Source organism: Linepithema humile, chromosome 1 (assembly GCF_040581485.1).
Source record: "Linepithema humile isolate Giens D197 chromosome 1, Lhum_UNIL_v1.0, whole genome shotgun sequence".
Classification (NCBI taxonomy): domain Eukaryota; kingdom Metazoa; phylum Arthropoda; class Insecta; order Hymenoptera; family Formicidae; genus Linepithema; species Linepithema humile.
Window position 1 is genome coordinate 46,612,466 of NC_090128.1, and position 21,704 is coordinate 46,634,169.

The 21,704-nt window shown below is 35.2% G+C and overlaps 1 protein-coding gene and 1 long non-coding RNA gene across 6 annotated transcripts in view; both read left to right on the plus strand.

Annotated features, from left to right (window-relative positions):
* The window catches only part of 14-3-3zeta (tyrosine 3-monooxygenase/tryptophan 5-monooxygenase activation protein zeta), a 47,430-nt gene that overhangs the window by 12,671 nt on the left and 13,055 nt on the right, over positions 1 to 21,704 (plus strand). For 2 of the 5 annotated variants that reach the window (XM_012362550.2, XM_012362551.2), the window contains exons 1-2: positions 1,259 to 1,358; positions 16,942 to 17,249. In XM_012362550.2, coding sequence (XP_012217973.1) covers positions 1,274 to 1,358; positions 16,942 to 17,249 — 393 coding nt within the window. In that variant the 5' untranslated portion in view covers positions 1,259 to 1,273. Of the gene's footprint in view, positions 1 to 1,210; positions 1,235 to 1,258; positions 1,359 to 7,133; positions 7,505 to 16,941; positions 17,250 to 21,704 lie in introns of those variants that run through there. The other 3 variants (XM_012362554.2, XM_012362553.2, XM_012362552.2) reach the window with 3 other exon arrangements.
* On the plus strand, positions 17,258 to 20,483 carry LOC136997087 (uncharacterized). The gene is made up of 2 exons (XR_010887908.1): positions 17,258 to 18,983; positions 19,095 to 20,483. It is a non-coding gene; the product is annotated as an uncharacterized lncRNA (long non-coding RNA).

The window sequence follows — 21,704 nt, forward strand, 5'->3', positions numbered from 1 at the left end:
TGCATATGTAATTACTTAATCAGTTTAGATGACAGAAACAGAATATATATCTGTATTGTTTGTGAACTTTAAAAAGAAAGTTTCTCTAAAGCGCCTATCTATATAAGATCAATCACGTGTTAGATCATGCAATGTATAACATTTAGCAATGGTACCTAAATTTTTCAGAAGCTATTGCTAGAACATTACTGCTATAAATTCTATATGTGACAAACAATGTTTTCACAGATACGAAAAATAGCGATATATTCTTGTTGCGATATCTAGAAATCTAACTACATCAGCGAAATATTTTTTTGAGTGAAGAAAACATGTTCAATGATTATTTACGTGAAAGTACATCACGACTGTACGGAAAATTTATATTGAGAGCCGACGATATAATTAATATTTTAACTGGATATTAGAATATCAGTATTCAGGAACCTGTGAAGAGTTGGATCTTTCAATGCAATTTCACCGATTAGGTATTGATGAATTGGAAGATCTGCGAATCTTAGATCTTGAAATCGGTCGATTCGTATATTCGTATAACAATAAGAAGGCGAAGTTAATCAACCGAAGAAAATATTGCTTATATACGAATAAGTTTAAACAGTCATATGATATATATATTCTTTCGAAAATATTCTACGGATGGTTCGGCGGAAATGAGTTCATATGCGACCCGATGCGTCACACGCAAACCGCGAGCCAATATTGATCTATTTGTTACTAACCTAGTGTATATACACACACACTGGTCTCGCGAGTGGAGCGTTAAAGGTCCGCCCACACCGATTGCCATTAAATACCAAACGCGACACCGTGAATCACTATTCAAATATTTGTTGAATTATCGATGCGCGCAATAATGAAGATTATTATTTCGCTGTTCTCACCAAGAATTAGCGTTCCACGAAGAGTGCACGCCTTTCACTTAACATTTATCTTAATGTGATATCAGTGCATGCCTTATAATTGCTAATGAACGTGGGAGACGAACATTTTGTAAGCTAGCGCATAAAATTATACTTCGTAGTGTTAAATTTACATTAAAGTAATGACAATCATAAAAGAGAATTAACGCGCTACAATGGAGAGATCATAAATGATGAATGATGGAAATCTCACGCGATGCTGCGTCAGACTCGATTTATGCTCAAACTGATGGTTTTTTTATTTCTTTTTGCAGGTAAGTTCGCCATCCCCCGCCAACGTCATTGAAGGAGACACTGTATTGTCGCAGAAATTGGTTCGTAAAACCACCCATTATCGATTTTCGTTAACCGACATGCCGCATACCCTCGCAGGTCTCTCTCGCGCGTTCTCGTACACGAACGCGCGCGCACTTTTCGCATGGCGGAGAGCTTTTCCAGGTAGGCCATCCAAGCGTTTTTTTCTCACGTGGAGGCGCATATTCACCGCGCGGAGATTTGCCGTCCGATATCGATACGTCCTTTCCGCAAAGAAACACATGATATAAACGAGTTTTCTAACTCACGGCTTTGAGGGACGTTTTCAATCCTCGCAATATTCTGCGAACTTATATTCTGCCTATACACAAAGAATATTGAAACTCATGAATTCAGGATTTCGCAAAATCCAGATTTGAAAAAGCACTTAAATGTAAAAACCCACGAATCCAAGGATCTGCGAATTCTATAATCCGTTAATACGATGATTCTACGAAGAAAATCACGGTCGTGTTTGGAGAGTTATGAATCAAAAGTTTGAGAATCTATAAATCTTAAAATCCGCGAATTTCAATATCTATATAAATTCGTTTAATCAAGTTTCTTTGATCGTGTTACCTTCGAATCACGTAATACATTGCATGTCGTTATAAACATATCGAGTGACAGGGATTTTCATTTCGTGCCGTATGCTCGTGCGTTTTCGTGTTATATCGATGGATATTGAGTTGAGATACGTTCATCAAGATGACAATCGTTCGGCAGAAATTACCATTAATTGCCACCGTGCGAAATCGCACGCGTGGGCGTCGCAGAAATTTACAGCGCAGGAATTACAGCTGCATTTTTTTTCTTTTTCTCGAAAGTCGATACATTGTGTCTCGTCGTTCTCCATAGATTTTTGTTTTACTTGTCACCAAGCGTGCTTTTGTTTGACCTTTACCGACAGATTTTTATTTATTCGTTAAAGTCGCGCGTGCAGAAAGTTGAAAGCGTGCATTGCCTTTCTGTGATATGCAATTTTGTTAAAATGTATTTATATTGCAAAGAATTTTGTTCAACTGTGCAATTAAATAATAAATGAATTTTTTGAAGAGCGTAATATATTCTTAAGTATTTTATGATTGGAAAATTGAAGACATGCACAGATTTATTTAAAATTAAATTGAAATCAATTAATTAAATTGACACTATGTATCGTACATTTTAATTCGGGATAAGATAAGATTGCAGAATCAATCCACATAAAAATATTACGTCGATACGTTTTACGCTCGACGAGTTTTACAAAACTTTCTTTCTACCCCATGTTTTATACAACTTAAGTTGCAAATTTTTTTCCGAAAGTATCTTCCGATTTTTTTTTTCTGAATTTTTTGTTCCGAATTATTATTATTGATATGAAAGAGTTGTGACAAAGTATGTCCGAATTGAGACTCGAGGACGACGAATGATTCGCAAAACGAAAAATCGGCCTTCTCGCGAAACTGGCAGAAATTTCGACAGCGTTCACAACGGCGAGATATCTATGGAAAATGGTGGACAAGGGCGGGTCGGTTGCAGGGGTTGCGCGCGCCTCCGCTCAGATCAATATTTCATTTCAGCCTCGGCAACCTCCGACCGTCACCCATCCCCCGCACCTCGCCATCCCATCATTCCACCCTTCGTCTTCAGCCACTTCCCTCACGACCTCGCGTAGTTGCGTCTCGTTCTCACAATTCTTCACTCCATCATGTTTTCCCGTGTTTCCCTGCTTTCCTCCTTTACCTTCGCGCCTGCTTTCGCCCCACTCTTTTTCTCCATCATCCTTCATTAGCCTTTTTAAGCCCCGATGACTCCGTCGTCATACAGCTGGGGGTTGTCGAATGCGAGACATTCCGAGTTCCAAATTGATCGTTGATTGTTACAATACAGTGGATTTTCTAGAATCATCAGTTGATCGTTTGTCGCAGCGGAAATGACATGTTTCAGATCTGCTGATTATTTTTATTGCTCGTGGTTAAATTATTTTTCACGCGTAGTTTTTCGAATGTAGAAATTAAAATCTTTTTGCAACTTAAAGTTGTTTCGAACGAACCTGTAGCGCAGTAGTTTTTTGCAAGATAAATAACGTTGATCTTAGTACACACATTTTATTTCTTTGTTGATATTCAGAATTTATACATTTTTTACAAATTTGCAGCAAAAATTCTCTCAAGCGGAATAATTTATGTTTTTATTGCTTTTCAACCAAGACACATGTTATCTGAAAATAATCGAGAGTTGAATTCGAAGACTGAAATGCATGTGGAATTAGATGGTGCCATTTTAGAATTCAGCATGATTTATCAACCCTTCACTTCTCGCGCCGAGACAGACGATACCGACTTTAACCCAATTGTAATCTTACGATCGATGTTACGAGAGCGCCACTGGTACTGCGCGTTGCTTTCGTTCCGCATTGTTTCAGTTATTCATTCGATGCGGAGCTCATGCTCTGAGACTGGCATGTGCGAGCGCCAGGAAGAAGGGGGAAGTAGGGACAAAAGTGCTCTCGTTCGCACTTCTCGCGTTCGCAAATCCAACATTCAATCGCTCTTCGCGGTTTTTCACCAACGCATGCTATTTCAGCGTTTTCGTACCTTCGATAATAGCCCTTGACATATTGAAGTCGAGCGTGCGGCACGAGCCGTCACGAGTTTCCGTAATTAAAAATTTTATGTGCATCCCCATCTTTACCACCATTAACATGAGCAATATCGAGATATCTTCTTACACCTTTAGATACCAAGAAGTCGTATGAAGCTTGTGTTTATATTTGTGTATATATGTCATATATACAACTATATTTTGTGGCATCAATTTTTCTTAGATTATCAACAGGTTGTGGAAAACTATTATATTTCAATAAACTGATTACTGATTGAAATAAATTGAAAAATTTAAAGAAGACGAACAATCCTTTAGATTTAAACAATTTAGCTAAATTTATTCATTACTATTATTTATATTATCATTAAAAATTTATTGTTGTACGATTATATATTATATATATTTACAATAGTTGAGCTGAATTTATGAGTTTGCGAATATTTTTTGAACGAAAAACACGCATGAACACATGCGAATACATTTGAATATCATTGCTTAAATAATTACGCGAAGTTATAAGCAGATGTCATAAAGTTTTAATTAACGATTTGTTTTTGTATGTATTTCGAAGTGCCAATGAATTGTAAGGTATCGGAGTGTTGGTTAAAATAGATGAATGCTATGCGCTTGTGTTAAACGTCGTTTGGAATAAATGAAACGTTGAATTGAATATTTAATGTGACTCTAAAGTGACACGGTTCGTGCTTTGGAGAAGAATTTGATGTATGATCTTTTGAAAGCGTAAATCTTATGACAATACGTTAAATACGTGCTTGTGAACGCATTCAGTATGTTTATTTTGACAAACACGAGTGAGAGTTACAAAGCAAAATTTTCAAAGAGAGACAATGTAAATAAAGTAACATATTTTAAAATACAATTATTTTTAAATTAATGAAATTACAAGGCACGTGGTATAATAACAGATATTAAATAAATTGTAAATTGTACATATTGCAAGACAAAAATTTAAATAATAAGTATGTTTATTAATCACGAAGAAAGAAATGTGTAATAGAACCGGTCTTGAAATTAGATATAACAATAAAATAAAAGTAAAATATTTAACAGACGAAAGTAAGCAATGAACATTATATAGAAGGAAAAAGAATACGTAAATTCTCTAAAGTGGCATGTTAAATACATTATGAGATTCACATGAGTTAATTATAACCGAAGAGAGTTATATGTAATGGTGTGAAAATAATCCGCACACATGTAACTTTCGAAAGAGTATTCGAACCATAAATATAAAATAAATTTGATAGATATTTACAACAGCAAACATGTTTTCGTTCAAAGAGGATTTAATTCATCTCATAGACGAAATTACGTTGGACGGAAATTCATCTGTTGAATTTTCATCTGTTTGTACGTGACGTTTTCCAGAGTGCGAGATCGAATTTGTCGCTAATGCATACTGATGTCGTGTATCGGGTCAGACATAACGTTGCCGTGTATACGCCCGCGATTCATTGACGCCGGCGTCCCGTTTCGTCGTTATCCGGCGTCGGGCCAAATAAACGAGATACACCCGATTTAAATTTTCACGAGGGCGTAATGTCAACTTCGTGCGATCCAACTCACGCGACTATGTTGCTCGCGTTACTGAAATTGCCAATGTTGCGCTCGTTGCTTGCACGTTCATACGTTGCACACGTTCACTTTTCCACGTAAATTCCAAGAACGTTGAATCGACAGATTTTGCGATAATGGATTCGTAGATTCATATTTTTATTGCATATTTAATTTTAAATATACATAGTAGAACTTATCGACTGTAACCTTAAGGACAAACCTCATTTTTATATTAGATTAAATTAAGAATTAAAAATTTTTTAATGGTTTAAAGGTTTTATTTGACGTTAAAATATGTTTTCTCGAACTGATATATTTCTATATGTTTAGATCCTTTAAGTTTGTAGATTTCTCGAATCCTTGGATTTTATAAACATTCGGATTCATGTGTCCTTGTCATAAATCATAACATCTACAAAGTAAATATTTTCTTTTACAAATTCTTCTCTCGATCGCAAATTAAATTTAAGACACACATTATTGCTCGTCCAATTCTGTTTTATATCTTTTCACAAAAATAGAAAACGCGATAATCTATAAAATTACTTTCTGACGAACTGTAAGATGAAAATTGTTGATATCAGCAGAAAATTCTGTTTTATGAGATCCTTTGATTTACTGTGGAAAAAAATATGGTTCAACAATCACGGACGAAAAGGACGAAAGGGCTTTTATGACAATCTAAAAACTTCTCGTACCCATTTGATGCACTTATTTTAGACGTCGACTGAACATTCCTCTGCTTCTTCAGGTGGAAAAATGTTTTCGTCTATTTTTTCTGCATATTTTGAGTATACAATTTATGATCTCACATAATTGTGTATTTTCGTATCGTGTGACTTGTGGTGCATATTATAGATCAATTAGATTGCGAATGTAATATTTTCCTTTATTTTTGGAAGATTTTCCAAAAGAAGATGACAATGTCTTCTTCGTTAATTATAAATATAATACAGTAAGATATAAATCGAAGGAAGAATAGGTAAACCGTCTGTATAATTTATCCATAGAATATCGATGATTTCCCAAGGAAATCATGCGGCATTGCTACGATTGACCGTAGCTTTCGGTGGAAAATCAGCGAGAAGAACAGGCCGGAAGAAACGATGAAAGAAAAACGACCACTCCTTGCAGATTAATTTTCGCACAAAATTACATGGGGCTGGAAACGAACCGAGGTAGAGTAGGGCAGGAAGGTAAAGAAGGAGAGAATAGGCTGTTCATAGAATCGACGGAGATACATATGACAAACATTTAGCGGGAGAAAGAGAAAGAGAAAGAGAGAGAGAGAGAGAGAGAGAGAGAGAGAGAGAGAGAGAGAGGGAGGAGAGGAGACAAAGTGCGAGATATATAGAGAGGACGAATAGTTGCAGCGATGAAGGAAAATAAAGAGATATGTATCGGATAGGCAGTTTCGAAGTGTTTAAAGTGAGCGAGACAGAAAACGAGTTGGACGATCGAAAGAGCGAGTGAATAGGTAGGAGAGGGACGGGAGTGAAAGAAAGAAAGAAAAAAAAAAAAAGAAAAAGATACGAGAGAACCGTCGCGTCGTCATCGTCGCCGTGGCGCGGCACGTCGGATCCCGGGACGCAGCCATGCGCCGCTCCGCTGCCCCACCCAACCTCGTCGACAGGCCGCCATGCCGGGGCTGCGAGTCGATCAATACTTCGGCTTGAGCACGAGATGTCACGAACGTGGTCGAGTACGTTCGAGAGCGACCGAGGCCCGGCACGAGGTGAACCGAGTTCCCCACTACGGGCGGCGTTGCCGGCTCAGTCGTTGTGCGGGAGTGGTCGCCGAGGGATGTGTGGTATCGTAATCGAGAGTGTGATCGAGGAATAAAGAGCCGGCGTTTTAGTTTTCGCTCGTGTTCCACGCTCTCTCGTTCGTATCGCGCACGCATTTCTTCCGGTTACCGAGGGAAAGAAAAGAAAAGAGAGCGAAAGGGAAAAAAAACCGGATCGCGCGTAGTAGTCAGCGCCGTCGTTACCGCGACACGCAAGTTCTTTCTCGGCTTGCCCTCCCCCGCGCGTTCGCGCCTAGTTCGGAACCGGTGTACGGATCCGCACAGATCGTGTATTTACTTCACTATTTATTGTATAAAGGACTATAAATCATAGGTAGGTGCAACAATCGTGATTTTGCGTCGCACTTTATTTTTTTTTTCCATGCCTATCTTTGTCTATAATATATCTCTCTTACTCGCACGTTCGCTTTTGCGCCCTCTGGCCTGTTCGTTCCCTCTTAGCCGCATGCTATAGCGCGCAAGTCGGTCGGGCCACTTCCACGCACTTATCACTTCCTGCGTGACGGACTGGTCGTCGACGGTCGCTGCCGTTTCTAAATCGCTCGGTCGCTTATCTCGTGGGAACTTGTCGGCGTGAGAACTGAGCGAACTGGTTATCGATCTCTGCGATGTCATAGTGCGTCGCAGAACGGAAGCTCGTCGCGTATCTGTATCTCCGCATTGACGTGTTACATGAGGCTTGTTCGATCAATGTTGAGACGTTTAACACTCGTCGATAATCAACATCTCGTTCAGACAACCGATCGATCGATTGATCTCTAGCAATAATTGACAAGACATCGCTCTAGAATGCGATTGGAAATTTTACTCTCGCTCTGTGAAAGTAGCGCCGTGGCGCTACTACGACTGGCGACGGCTCCCTCTTTAAAAGGCAGCAGTCGTCCGTTGGTTCACTCACATGCGGCCATAACCTCAAATCACACATGATACGATATGAGTAATATCTGCCCGCTGTCTTTTTCCGAGGCACCTTTCGCTACCTTCGTCGCAACAGTACTGTATATCTCCCACGAAAGTTACTTCTTATGGCTAAATATGTTTTTCTGCAATGATTTTCACTCGGGATATCCAACGCGAACTTTCTACCAGGTATTTTGTTATTACTGGAAATAAAACGTTACCAAGAGATTTCTCGATAAATAACGAAATTTTGAAAGCTAGTTATTATTGACAATTTCTTTTTTTACTTTTAACACTTTCGCGGCCACTCACATATTTTTATATTTATACTTCGGTGTAAATCAGGAGCCGGTCACGTAATTTTACGTTTACTACTTTTTGCACTTTCTGCATTGTATTAGGTCGTGTAATATGAAAAAAATGTCGGATTTTACATCGGTTCAATATAATAGAGCAGCTTCAAGCAGCCGAATATATAACGATCGCGAAAGTGTTAATGTCGAGTATTTTGTCAATTAAAATAAAATTTTATTTAAATTTACTTAAAATTAAAAAAGGAACAAGATAATCCTATTATTAAATTTTTGAAATTTAGTTTATAACAGTTAATCTTTAGTTAAATTTTCTCTTTTTTTTAAATTCTGTTACTCAAATTATAATGATAGTGGAATATATCGCGCAACTCTGTTACATGGATCATGTAGATCCTACTCTGATCCATCATTTTAACATGTTGCGTGTGATGGTTCTTTTTCTTTTTCGTTGTCTTTGATGTGCAGATTCTACATCGATTGATCGATTAGCATATAATCGTTCGTTGTTATCAAGGACAATGCAAATCTTACGTCGGTCGATAGTCTTGAGATCTCGTTAAATATGAAGTCTAACCTTATTTTCTGAGTGTATTTATAGTAGTAGTTCAATGATATTTTTTGCTTTCATTTCATATAAATTACATATTAATAAATTTATATATATTACACTATATATCAATGTTAACGAGAAATAAGAAATTTTTTTAAATAAAGAAGAAAATGAAGAATTTTAATCTTTAAATATTTACGACTTTGATTATATTTTATGTGTAATTAAATCTATTTTGACGCTGATAACTGATATTGATTAAAAAGTGTGGAAAATTCTGAATTATAGAATATATCAATTTTACGTTAATATCGAACTTTAAATATCATTACGTAACAGTTTTACGAATTATTGCTATAGAAACATGTATAAGTGCTCGTCGGAGCATCTTGAACGTGCAGATATAGATATTAATTTTATCAGTCACCGCGTTTATCTGTACCTATATCGTATCATGTTTTACTTCCCTGATAACAGAGTCTCCCCCGATGCTTCAAGCATATTTACGTAAAGTCGCGGTTTACGTAAAACGCAATACAATCCAATCTCCGTAGATTTCAATTCGTCAAAGATTATAATGTGTCGATAATCAAGAGAAATGAATTAACATTTGCAATTAATACAACTACGAATGTTTTTTATATTTTTATGGAATATATATTTTAACAAATTGAATTATTTATGTACTAAGTATGATAGGAACAGAAAGTTACAATCAAATTTATCGTCTGAAAAATTATAGTTTCTATCAAGAAGTATAATATAGAAATAAATCATAGTTCTTTAATTAATTATATAGTCGTCATTATTAATATTTGAATAACTTATTATATGCACTCTTATCAATATTTTCATAGCTACGTGGAAGTTAGTTTACGACTATCGTATTTGCGGTCCGATATTAATGAATCGCGCCGCGTAAGAATGGCAATGACGGTTTTACTCGGCATCGCAATCGCGACATTGCATAGGCCGCAGGCATTCATAAAAGCGTCGATTACCCACACATGACGCCAGCCGCATTCTTTCTTCGCTCAGGAGGAATGGAAAAAGTGCACTTACTTTCAGGATCGAGTATTGGTCCAACGTTTCACTAAAAAAATGAGAATAAAAGATATTGCGTCATACTACGATAATAACGCTAAAAATTTATTAGTTACAAAGCAATTATCTCAGAATTTGTAACTTTTTGCATCTAATTAACAACAAAATTAATTAGTATCAAATATTATTTTTAATACTCATTTCCAAATATTTTGTAAAGGATAAATATCATCAAAGAAACAAGTTTTTAATTAAATCACTATTAATAAATGTGAAATTTGGAAATGCACAGTTCAGCGCACGTTAAAAAATAAATTAATAATTTTATTTTTTATTCAAGGTTTATTTTAATGAACTTTTTTCTTGTGGAAATAAAATTTGCTATATTTTCGCACTTTGAAATATATCGATCAGGATTATACGTTACATTTGAAATAATCCGGAGACAATCTTTGTAGTTTGGGAATTGGAACGAGTTTGCGCGCGCGCGTCGTGTGAAATGCTCACGCGGGCTGCTTTGCGAGAGTTCTTCACGCCAAAAATATTTCGACGACGACACGGGGCATCTCGACGTCGTTCTTGTCGTCGTCGTTGTCGTCGTCGTCGTCGTCGTCCGCTAACCCACCGAAGTCGCCAGGTGATCGCGCGTGATTAAATATAGGACGTCGAATATCTGCTCGTTCAATATTTCCGTCTGGATTTTTTGTGCGCGACACGCTCTTTTTTTAAAATATCGATTAATACGTCGGTTTTGAGAAACATCGAAATGTTATATAAAGTCCGTAAAAAAATATCTAATACAGCATCGCGCGATCGTTTACCTCTCAAGAGAAACCGCGTGTCTCACATATCGCATACGTATCTTCACATGTAATCTTTCTTCGCATTCTCACATGTAATTTGCAGTTTTATTCGCAGTTTACCTCGATCACGCGCGTACAAGGTTATTTCTCGATTGTTTAACAAACTGTCTTTTACAACAGATGATTCATTGGTGGAAGGTTATTGATAAATTAGCAAAATGAGGCAATTTGTTCAGCATAAAATAAAATAAAGGTGATTAATATCGGTTATAATTTTTTTACTCGATTCTTTTAGATAAAAAAATACTAGTAATCAATTTTGAACAAAAGTTGACAGAAATTTTTTTTAGTGTTTTAAATTTTGCAATTATTTTTTTAACTAATTTCAACTACTAGAATCATTATCTTTATTTGTGGAATTTGTGGAATTTGTGGAATCATCGCGGAAAATCGAATACTCGCGGAATGTCATTCCCTCTTCGCCGGGTGCATCTCGAGAAAGTAGTGAATGCCGCGAACCGGAAACGGTTTAATGAAACCGGATCTCGGGTCTTTTCGCCATTTGTTGTGTAGAATTCTTTCGCTTCTCATCGCTTTATAAGTCTTTGATTCGCGTCGACGTTTAAATGTAGAACGTGGGTAATACCGGTCCTCCATCCTTCTCCGACGTCGATATTAATCTGGATTTATTATATCATCGTGAATTTATTATGGCGCCGATGATTTTCAAAGGCGGCAAGAATTTATGAATCGCGACGACGATAGACAGTCGAAATTAAACGAAACGATTTCCGGAATCGAAAATCTATCATCAACTATAACGTCTATACATTCTAGAATTTTTTCGGGACAAAGAATCTCGATTCAGAATCTAAAGAATGCATAAGGATTCTTTAACGATCTTACTTATTCGAGAAAATGTGAAAGCAGAGATCTTTGTAAAATAAAATATAAAATTGCTGGTTTATGGAGGGTTTATTAAATTAAACTTGTAAAACTTAAATTTCATTTCAAAATTAGCTTTGTGTGACACTTAATATTTGTAAAATGTAATAATATCTTGTGAGGAATTTAGGATCTGTGAAATACACGAAGCCAAGAATTTGTAGAATTTACATTTATGAAGGATTTGCGTAGATACAATTTAAGAATCCGTGAAATAATGTGTCACGTATATTTGCGGCATATTTTTCCGACAGTAATAATTTACGAGTTCAGGAATTCATAAAACGATACTTTTGCCTGAATAAAGATGTAATTGCTCAATCGACAATATGCATTTTAAGCGCAAAAATCATCATAGAATTTTAATGTATTTTTTTATGTCGTATTTCTCGTCGAGTGACATTGAGAGGTAAAAATTGCAGGCTTGACATCGATCGGCGCATTTATCATCGCATGTTTTCCCTGTGCGGCAGGTGACTTGGTTGGCGTTACTTCCGGCACATTCTCAAACTTTCCTATCCCACACGAATTATTCGATTCAGTGGGAAAGAAGTGTTTGCAGTCATATGTGATTAGCTGCGATTGCACTTTGACTTGTTACTGATCGCGTAGACAGAACTGCATTATTTTAAGACCAAACAGCTTGTCAATTTTTCGTATCGCTCTTTTAATGAGTAAACATCCGTTCTTACGAAAATTTTATATCATTAATTCACAAAACTCTGTGAATTTAAAGGAGTTAAATTTTCGATTTAGATTTGAGTAAAATGTTTTCGAATTATGCATGTATAAGTGATTTTTAACTCGATATTTCATCTATCTTTTAAATAAGAGATAAATTAGGATAAAAATTCGTTGAGAATATAAATGGATGTCGGTGTTGTGTGAGAAAAATGAAAGTGAGAGATCAAAAATATCGAGAAACTTGGTTTTCTGAAGTTTTAATTCTGTTTCTTTGATATTTATAAATTTTTAAACGAGTGGGCGCAGTGTCTATATTCCTCAGGGTTAAGTGGCCCTTAGTACTCTCGTGGGCTTTTCGACGGCATCGACCGGCTTTAAAGCAATGAATCATCGTACCATGTGATACCCACTCGTTCTATACTAGATTATCTGCGCGTATGAGGGTTCTTCTCTCTCTTGCCAACCTCACTTCCTTTCAACGATACTGATTGATATTGTAACTCGCTGAACTTCCACTCGCAAAAATGCTATACATTTTTTAACTGTCTTGCAACTAAGCTAATAATTAAAATTTTTTCATATGTTGAAATTGCTATTATCGTTAATATTTTTAACTGCTTTGAGTAAAACATCAATATTTAAAAGATTTTATTTCTATTTATATGAATATCTTTTTGATAATTTTTCTATCTTATGTTGATTATACAAGAATTGATTTTTTAAAATTTAATAAATATATAGCATCAAATTGAATATCTTCTGTATATGGGAACGCGGTGCGCATCGCTGAGAAACTTTCGTGGCGCAACGTGATCACGTAACGTATTTTATTTACAAGTTATTTTTACGAAGAATCCCTTCTCTAATGCGCCACGATGTATTTTTAATTACCCTTCCTATGACTGCACCGCGAAGACCTCCCTTAGGAAATCTCCCGATGCACCGTGAGCGTGCTTCGATCTCCTTCATGTCACTTTGCCTCCGCTTGAAAATTAATTCAGACAAAGTTGAAGTGTTTAATTTTCAAGGGAAATTATATCTGTTTTGCACTATTTTTATCATTATTAAAAGTACACTTGTTTATTTGTTTCTTACATGATTGTAATTCGTTAAACGAAAGACTTACGAAGACTAAGTTACGGTTTTTGAAAGAACATTGATTATTCTAACTAAAGCACATATATTAGTAAACCGCAACAGTACATATTTATTTACAGAATTAATAAGTAATTAATTAGTAATATAAATTAATTAGTAATTATAAAGAATTAATAAGTAATTAATTAAGTTCATAAATCAGTGAAGATTAAGATATAAGGAAATTTGCAAGGCAATTTATGCGACCTCGTTACGTGCAAATTATACCTTTCGATTTTCTTGTACGGTGTTTTATGCGATTTACTGATTGATATACTTTTATAAATGCGTCTGGACTGACTTCCCACTCTTGTGAGATGTAATTCATTCTTTCAATTTTACGGTATGAATCATCGTTTCCTCTCTCGCGTACTACTACTACGACGACGTAACATTCAGGTCGGTACAACGAACGCATTACGACATCTCGTTACTCTCATAGATGCGCATTACGTATTCCGAAAGATGTAAATTTCAATATTTATTTTATAGAACTTTTCACTGATTTTTTGGAATGTATAAAATTTTAAAATACGAAGAATTCATGAATTTATGAATCAATCAAAGTAGTAAATCTCCAAGTTAATTGAATATTGGGTAAAATATTTTACAATTATTACAATGAGAAAAACAATTTAAATATTTTGTAAAAATTTGTAAAATGTTTGAGAACCTGATAATTTACTAAGTTGATGATTACAATTTTTATTTACGATTATAGTTTTTTTGAACTTTTGAAAATGTATGTAAATTATATGTTTATTTGTGTTTACTAATTTATATAATTTTCAAAATTATTTTTTCTGTTTTATATATATATATATATATCTGAAAAAAATATATTGATATAGCATAAAAAGTAAATTTGTATCATTAATATTAATATGGACTTAAATACTGATTGCGTATCAACGGCTTCTTTGAGCGGAATTTGCGCTTTCTAATTTCTCGATAATGATGCATCTACCGGTAGGCTGTCTGTGCTTGTGACTCGACGACATGATCATCCGCTTTCCTTAGTGCATCGAAAGTGTCCACTCACTCGTTCGTTTTATCGGTCAGATTCTCTTATCCACTTATAGATTCACATGTGCGCGTGATCCGCCGACGAGATATTGGTCGTTTGACCGAGTCGTCCAGTTGTTTAGTGATTTATCACATCGAGCGATAGATGTGAAGTGAACAAGAAAAAAAAAGGAACAAACAGAATGTTCCATGACGATAACCCACGTGTCTTAAATCTGTCGAGATCGAAGTCTGTTCAGGATTAAAATTAGGTAGTCGTAGCACAGGGACTCTAATAGTTTTTATATTAAAATTTCTTTATTTATTGTTAGTAAAAGCTTACGCGACATAATTCACGTTGAAATTTTTTAAATAAAGAATACTGTAAAAACAGATAAAAAAGATTCATTGGGCGATTGTTGTGTAAAATAGTCACACGTGGTGTGGTATATTTGTCGGTTAGTAAAACGTTCCATGATGTTGTAATCAGTAGATTAAAATGATAAATTCAATGAGATAAGAGATGAGATTAAACAAAATTGTCCGTAATCTTAAGTCAATACACGTCCATGTCTGAGAATCAGAAAAAATTGATTACGTAATAGTACTTTTGAATGAAAAATGAATGTCATTGATTTATCTTATTCCGAATAAATATAATATTTATAGTCAACATTTGTATAATGAATATGATTTATCCTTGGTAATTTGAACGGTTTTTCGTTTTGCACAGAGTTTTTATTAACAAACATCAATGAAGATTTTATATCTAAAAATCCGAATTATAGTAGACTTTACGTAACATGCTTTGCTAGATAACAAAACATTAGTGTGTGCTTCGATCGGTAATACCCAAAGGGCCTTCATTTCATAGCCAATCTCACTTTCATTCCGGAAATAGACATTCCTTGCGCAATTTTGACAGAAATACGTGGCAAGTGCATGCGGGCGTGCATTTTTGTAACATGTGATAGCTTCGTTTTGATAGCATAATGTATATATCAAGTCACATATGTGCGTATGGATATGTTTGTATCGATTCTTCGACGATTAAATTCTTATTAGATTGAGGAAAACACTTGGATTAGTATCTTCGATACTATATGGTTTTTTTTTATTTATTTTATATTTTTAACTATATTTTTTCGTAGCACGGGGAAAAAATATAGAATAATAATAAGACAGTTAAGGTGATAATTATGTAGCTGCAATTATTACGTGCATAAAATGTTACTATACCATCTTGTTGCATATAAGAAAAAAATAGAAATGGGATAGTGCGTAAACAAAATTTTTCTTGGTAAAGAAGAAAGTAAGTGTAGAAAATTTTGTTTTATTTAGGGATGTAGTCCATTATTCTTCATATTTCGAAGGTTTAGGACCTATTTTCTTCTTTTCATTATCAAAAGATCTCATCTCGGAATCTACCTGAACATTCTTGTCGAATAAGACGAACCCGACAACTGCCTAACTTGTAAACACATCGTAAGAATATTGTCAGGATTTTGTTTTGAAATAAAAATAAGATGTTTGTAAAAGTAAAAAATTCTATAATTTTGCAATTTAAAAATCTCAAAATTTAAATGTTAATTCGTAGTAAAATTAACCTAAAAATAAAATAAAAATCTAATTTCACTAAAATAAAATAATAAATAAAATGAAAAATTTGAGTGAAAAGTCTAGCACAATCAATGTTGTTTTTTACGTCCGAATAAAGAAGCAAAATTATATGATAATTTTTTAAGCCAAATTTTTCTGCGTATAAATTCGAAGAACAGATATTTCATTTACTAATATGCACATATATTTTGTAACATGAAAATATTTCCTTGTATCGGTACATGATTTTTCTTGGATCTTATGAATAAGACTCGGTCTCGCGCACGTGATTTGGAAGGGAAATAAAAAAAGTAGTCTTTTCTCTGAGACGAACGCGCTCGTTGATCATTCGCTAGGGCAAACGAGGCCAGCCGTGATTCGTGGATACGTCATTGTGTCGTCATTGTCGTGTCGTTGTGTCGTTGTGTCGTTGTGTCATTGTGTCTGGCTTCTAAATGTATCGATGTGCGAGACTTATTCTTCCCAACCTCTCCGAACACGCGACAAAAGGAACCCAGCGACATTGAAGCGCGCGGTCTACTGGCCTTTATGCGTCGTCGCATGTTGCATCTTCGATATCTTGACGCGTACTTTCATTCGACAGTCTGTGATCTGCATAGTAAACGCAAGGTTTCTCGGATTGTTATTTCTTATGCCAAGTGTGATAAAAATTCTGATGAATATCTATCATTTGTATTGATGTTTAAAGTGAAATATTATTTTGCATTTTATCAATGTTAAATTTTGTTCGCATTCTTTCTGATTTCAGCCGACACAATGTCCGTGGATAAGGAGGAATTGGTACAGCGTGCGAAGCTTGCTGAGCAGGCGGAGAGGTATGACGATATGGCATCCGCGATGAAGGCGGTCACCGAGACGGGAGTCGAGCTGTCGAACGAGGAAAGGAACCTGCTCTCGGTGGCGTACAAGAATGTCGTAGGGGCGAGACGTAGTTCGTGGCGAGTAATCTCTTCTATCGAGCAGAAGACCGAGGGCTCCGAGCGCAAACAGCAGATGGCCAAGGAATACCGAGAAAAGGTCGAGAAGGAATTGCGCGAGATTTGCTACGATGTATTGGTGAGTAATAGCACCGTTTTTCTTTTCGTTTAAGCCTAAATCGGGCATACCGGTTGTCTTTTTCTTCTCATTCCAGCGAGTTTTCCTCGTTTAAGAGAGAAAAGATAAAAACAAAGGAAATAATGGGAAAAAAGCTGCCGATTCACGTGTGACGTGTTGTTGATAATGAAAAAAAAATCGTTGGCTTTGGAAAGACCACCAGTTGTATTGATTATCGCATTTATTTTTTCTGTCAATATAGAAAATTACTAATAACTGTTAATTCTCGTAAAATATTTAAAAGGTTATAAAAATGACGCCTTTTAAATGGCGATGAATCGAATATGTGCCAGCTATAAAACGCCTTTTTCATCGTACACGTAATTCGCTTGTGTTTGCACAGCGGTTTCAGGCTCATTGTGTCGCCTGACCGCTATTGATCGAAGTTACTCTAGACAAGAAAAGCAACATGAGCGATAAGAGATGAGGCCGGCATTGAAATATGCAAGGTAAAGCTTCTCGTTTGTACGGGAAGCGGGAGAAACGCGAATTGTTTGCCGAGAAGTAAACGTGTTTAAACAAATGTCTTGGCGCGACCTAAATAATGAGAAACAGGTTTTTAATATTCCTCGCCTTCGCTTAATGTAATTCCTCAATATTATAGCGATTTAATCTTCGAGACGCGTGCGAAATGTGAAAGAAAATTAATGCTTTCGCTACTTTTATGTTGGAAAATAAATTACAATAGTTTTTGTGCTTTTAATTACTTTTGTATCGCAATGATTTTCTCTTCCGGTGCATATTCTGAATTTGCAATTATCGATACAGTGAAAATTTTTGCTGCTCTCGCTACGCTAAACGATAAACAATCGTTGAGAGTTATTTTCGGACGATATTGGCACGAGACATCACGCTCATGATTAAACCGTAATAAGGCTAATTGAGTCGACTCTGTAGTCTTGATGAAGCGAACTCCTCCGTACAGTGCAACTGTTTGGGGCGGGCCTTTCGCTTTGAGCTACCGCATAGCCTTTTGCATGATTCGATACTGCGATAAACAGTCCGTTAACGACAATGCACTTGGTGCATTGCACAGATGCACAGTTGCAGACTCGCTATATTCTTTTCACATGTTAATTCTTTGCGTGAAAAAAATAATATTGTTCAATAATCATTAATGTTAACCTTTGTCTCATTAATTTATTTTAATAATTCATATTTTTTTTTTATTTTTTGTTAACGCATGATTTTGATTCCTAATCTGCTTACACAATAAACGATTCATCAACGCTATCGATACATTTGTAACAATGTAAGAAATGTCGCCAGGAGAACGGTATATTTCATTTTCGCCCGTAATATGAATTTACATTCGAAAGATTCAATTTTTATTCTTGATCAAAATTAATTTTCCATCTCGCGAAACACGTGTGCGCGCGTACGTGTTTCCCACACGAATTCGTGGTGTCGTATTTCAAACAGTTGGCACTATCACGAGTTTTCACACCGAACAGTGTTGACTATATTAGCAATATGTCAGTTTTATCGCACATTCTTATGCCATGTCTAATAACAGTGAGAAAATAAATTCGCAGAGTTCATAGAATCACGAAACTCACGCAGGAATGCTATATTTTTTATGTACGTGTACTTACCACAAGTGTAACATACATTCAATATAATTTCAGATTTCATATTTTTGGCTTGCTGGAAAGAGCATCAACAAATTATATACTGTATAAAAAGAAATATCTAGTACGTTGACGTATCTTGTTATTTATGTTAATATTCTTGCGTTAATGTCAAATTATGCTTTGAATTATTAAGTGAAATTTTACAAACTGATATTGAATAATCCAATTTTAGTGGAAGCAATTGTTGAAGTAGCCAGATTAGGTCGATTTTGAAGATCATGTCGCGCCTAATTTGCATTCTTGTCTATTTTAAGTGAGTGTGCTAGACCACCGTTGTTCCATCGTTGCGCAATATCTTTTCAGAATAAATTTGTTATCATTAAAAGGATATTTAATTGTAATTTTATATGCTTGCTATAATTAGAAGACGTTTTAAAAATTTTTTTTATTATGAAAATAATCACTCGATTAATTTAACTTTTCAATCTCCTATTGTTATTAATTTCGAATTTTGTCGAATAATTGCTTTTTGTTCAGTTTGATAAAATAAAAAGTCTTGAGATTTCTTCGTCTATGAGTTTTAGACTCATTCCGATACTCGTGCGTATTGTATTGCGTACTTCGAAAACAGCCGTGCAGTGCATTCCACTTCCTTTTTTCCGCGCCGATATAATTATCACGACGTTTTCCATATATAGCGACGAGCGGAAAGATGGTGAAGAAAATTAGACGCTGTTGACTAATCGACGCTCGCGAACGCTGCGTCTAAAAAAAAACGTCGCACTCCAAGAATTGCGACAAATAGCCGATTTCGTATAATTGCGTTGAATGATGATTTCATACATGTTTTTTTTTTCTATATTCCCACGTAAATAGAATTCCAGAGTATATCCACTTGGATATTTATTACTCATTAATATTATATTAGAATATTGTACTGTCTAATATTCTTTACGATTTATTTTCCACAGAATGTCTTACGATAGAATAGAAATTGGAAAAGAAATGTACAAATCTGTATAGAGTATGTTTATAGAGTCTTCGATCTATTTGAAAAAATACATAATTATTACAGCAAATAAATAAGAGTGAGAATAACTTCAATGCGCATAACAAATTAATGAATGGATTTACAAAGAAAATTGCTGTCAACTGTGAGCAGCTGCTTTCTTACGTCGAGACGATTGATGTGACATCTGATTGTTAGAAAGTTTTTTCTAATTTTTTAATAAGCAACTTTTTCGTCGAAGAAATCAGAGGCATTAATTTCGGTTGCGTGCGAAATACATCCAACTACGCGCCGAGTATTCGCTAGCGATTCATTACTGCGTCGTCGACAAACGGCTATAATGAAATAAAATGCAGCCACAAAAACACTCATTTTATGCGCTATAAAGCTATCAGCGCTGTATGTTTGAAGCATTTACTGTTTAAGTTTCGATTTTTTTATTCTCATATAAAATTTTCCATCTGAAAAGTAATTATGGAAAATATTAATTTTAATTTCTGTTTAAATAGTGTACATTTTACTGAATTTGATCGGCAAGATCTATGTTATCTATTTTAATTTTTTACGATAAATATTTTCGCGATTAAGGCCTTCGTTAAAATGAAAAAAGAATTAATCCATTAGCAGTCGAGCACTCTGTCAACTTGGAGAGATGAGATGGATTGTCCTTTCTGCGTCTTGCCCTACGCATCAAAAACCTGTTTGCGAGCAATACCCGTTTTTCTCTTCCGCTCTTGTATCGTTTTACGTAGCTTACAAGCTTCCGCTATCTCTCGCGTACGCGTGTGCTTCCTTGCTCCGGAATCTCTGGAGGATGAAGATCATCCTTTAGATTGAATTTCACGCGGCTACTATTTGCTTCGTGATCTTTATACCATCTCTTTTGCATAAAAGTGAAACCAATTCTTTTGCCTTTTATTTTTAATCATTCACTGTTGTCATACAGTTTTGACACCATATTGAAGGTAATTTCATTATTTTAGTGTTCTTTATTTATTTTATTAGTTTCGTGAGTTTTTTTTTATAAGAATAAGATATATAATTTGAAGATTTCTTTAATTAATATTTTACAAATTTTTAATTATAAATAAGTTTGCTTTTTTTTTTATTAATAATAATTCACGCCTTGTTGCATAATTTTCTTAACGTCGTTTTTTAAGTTTTAATAAGTTCTTCGAGACATCTACGACACCTCTTTACAAAGAAGTATAGTGAGCATATTAAAGCGCAACTTTTCAAGCTTCGTCGTCACTTTCGGAAGTTGCCGAAACTCATTAAACTCGGTGAATTGTAATCTATCCGATGCTTTTTACGTGCTACACGTGCCCTCGGGTACCATTCGATATCCGTACTCATTACGTGAGCGATATTTTCCAGTATCCGGAAATAAGCGGAAACGGAAGAGGAAACGGACACGCCTGCTGAGACGAACGTACCTCGGGTCGCCGGAAATGGCACGTTTCGCTTCGCAATGGAAGCTCTTTCTGGGAGAGAATTAAATTTGCTCGAGACTGTGCTACGCTCTTTTTTTTTTCTTTTTTTCTTTGCAAGAATAAAAGACTATCACATTCGTCTTACTTCGTTATTCGATAATATGTCGATGTAAAAACAGAAATTGTTCTAATTTCTTTGTTTTTATTTATTGTAGTTTGAAAATTTTTTGAAAGTAAAAAGAAAAAATTTTGTGAATTCTCGAGTGTCGTAAATTGAAAAATAGAAATTTCTCACAACGCTTCTTTTTTAAATGGCTATAAATTATTGCGATATTATTACAAATATTATATTTTCACAAGTTATAAATCAAAAGATATTTTAAATACAAGTTCTTTAATT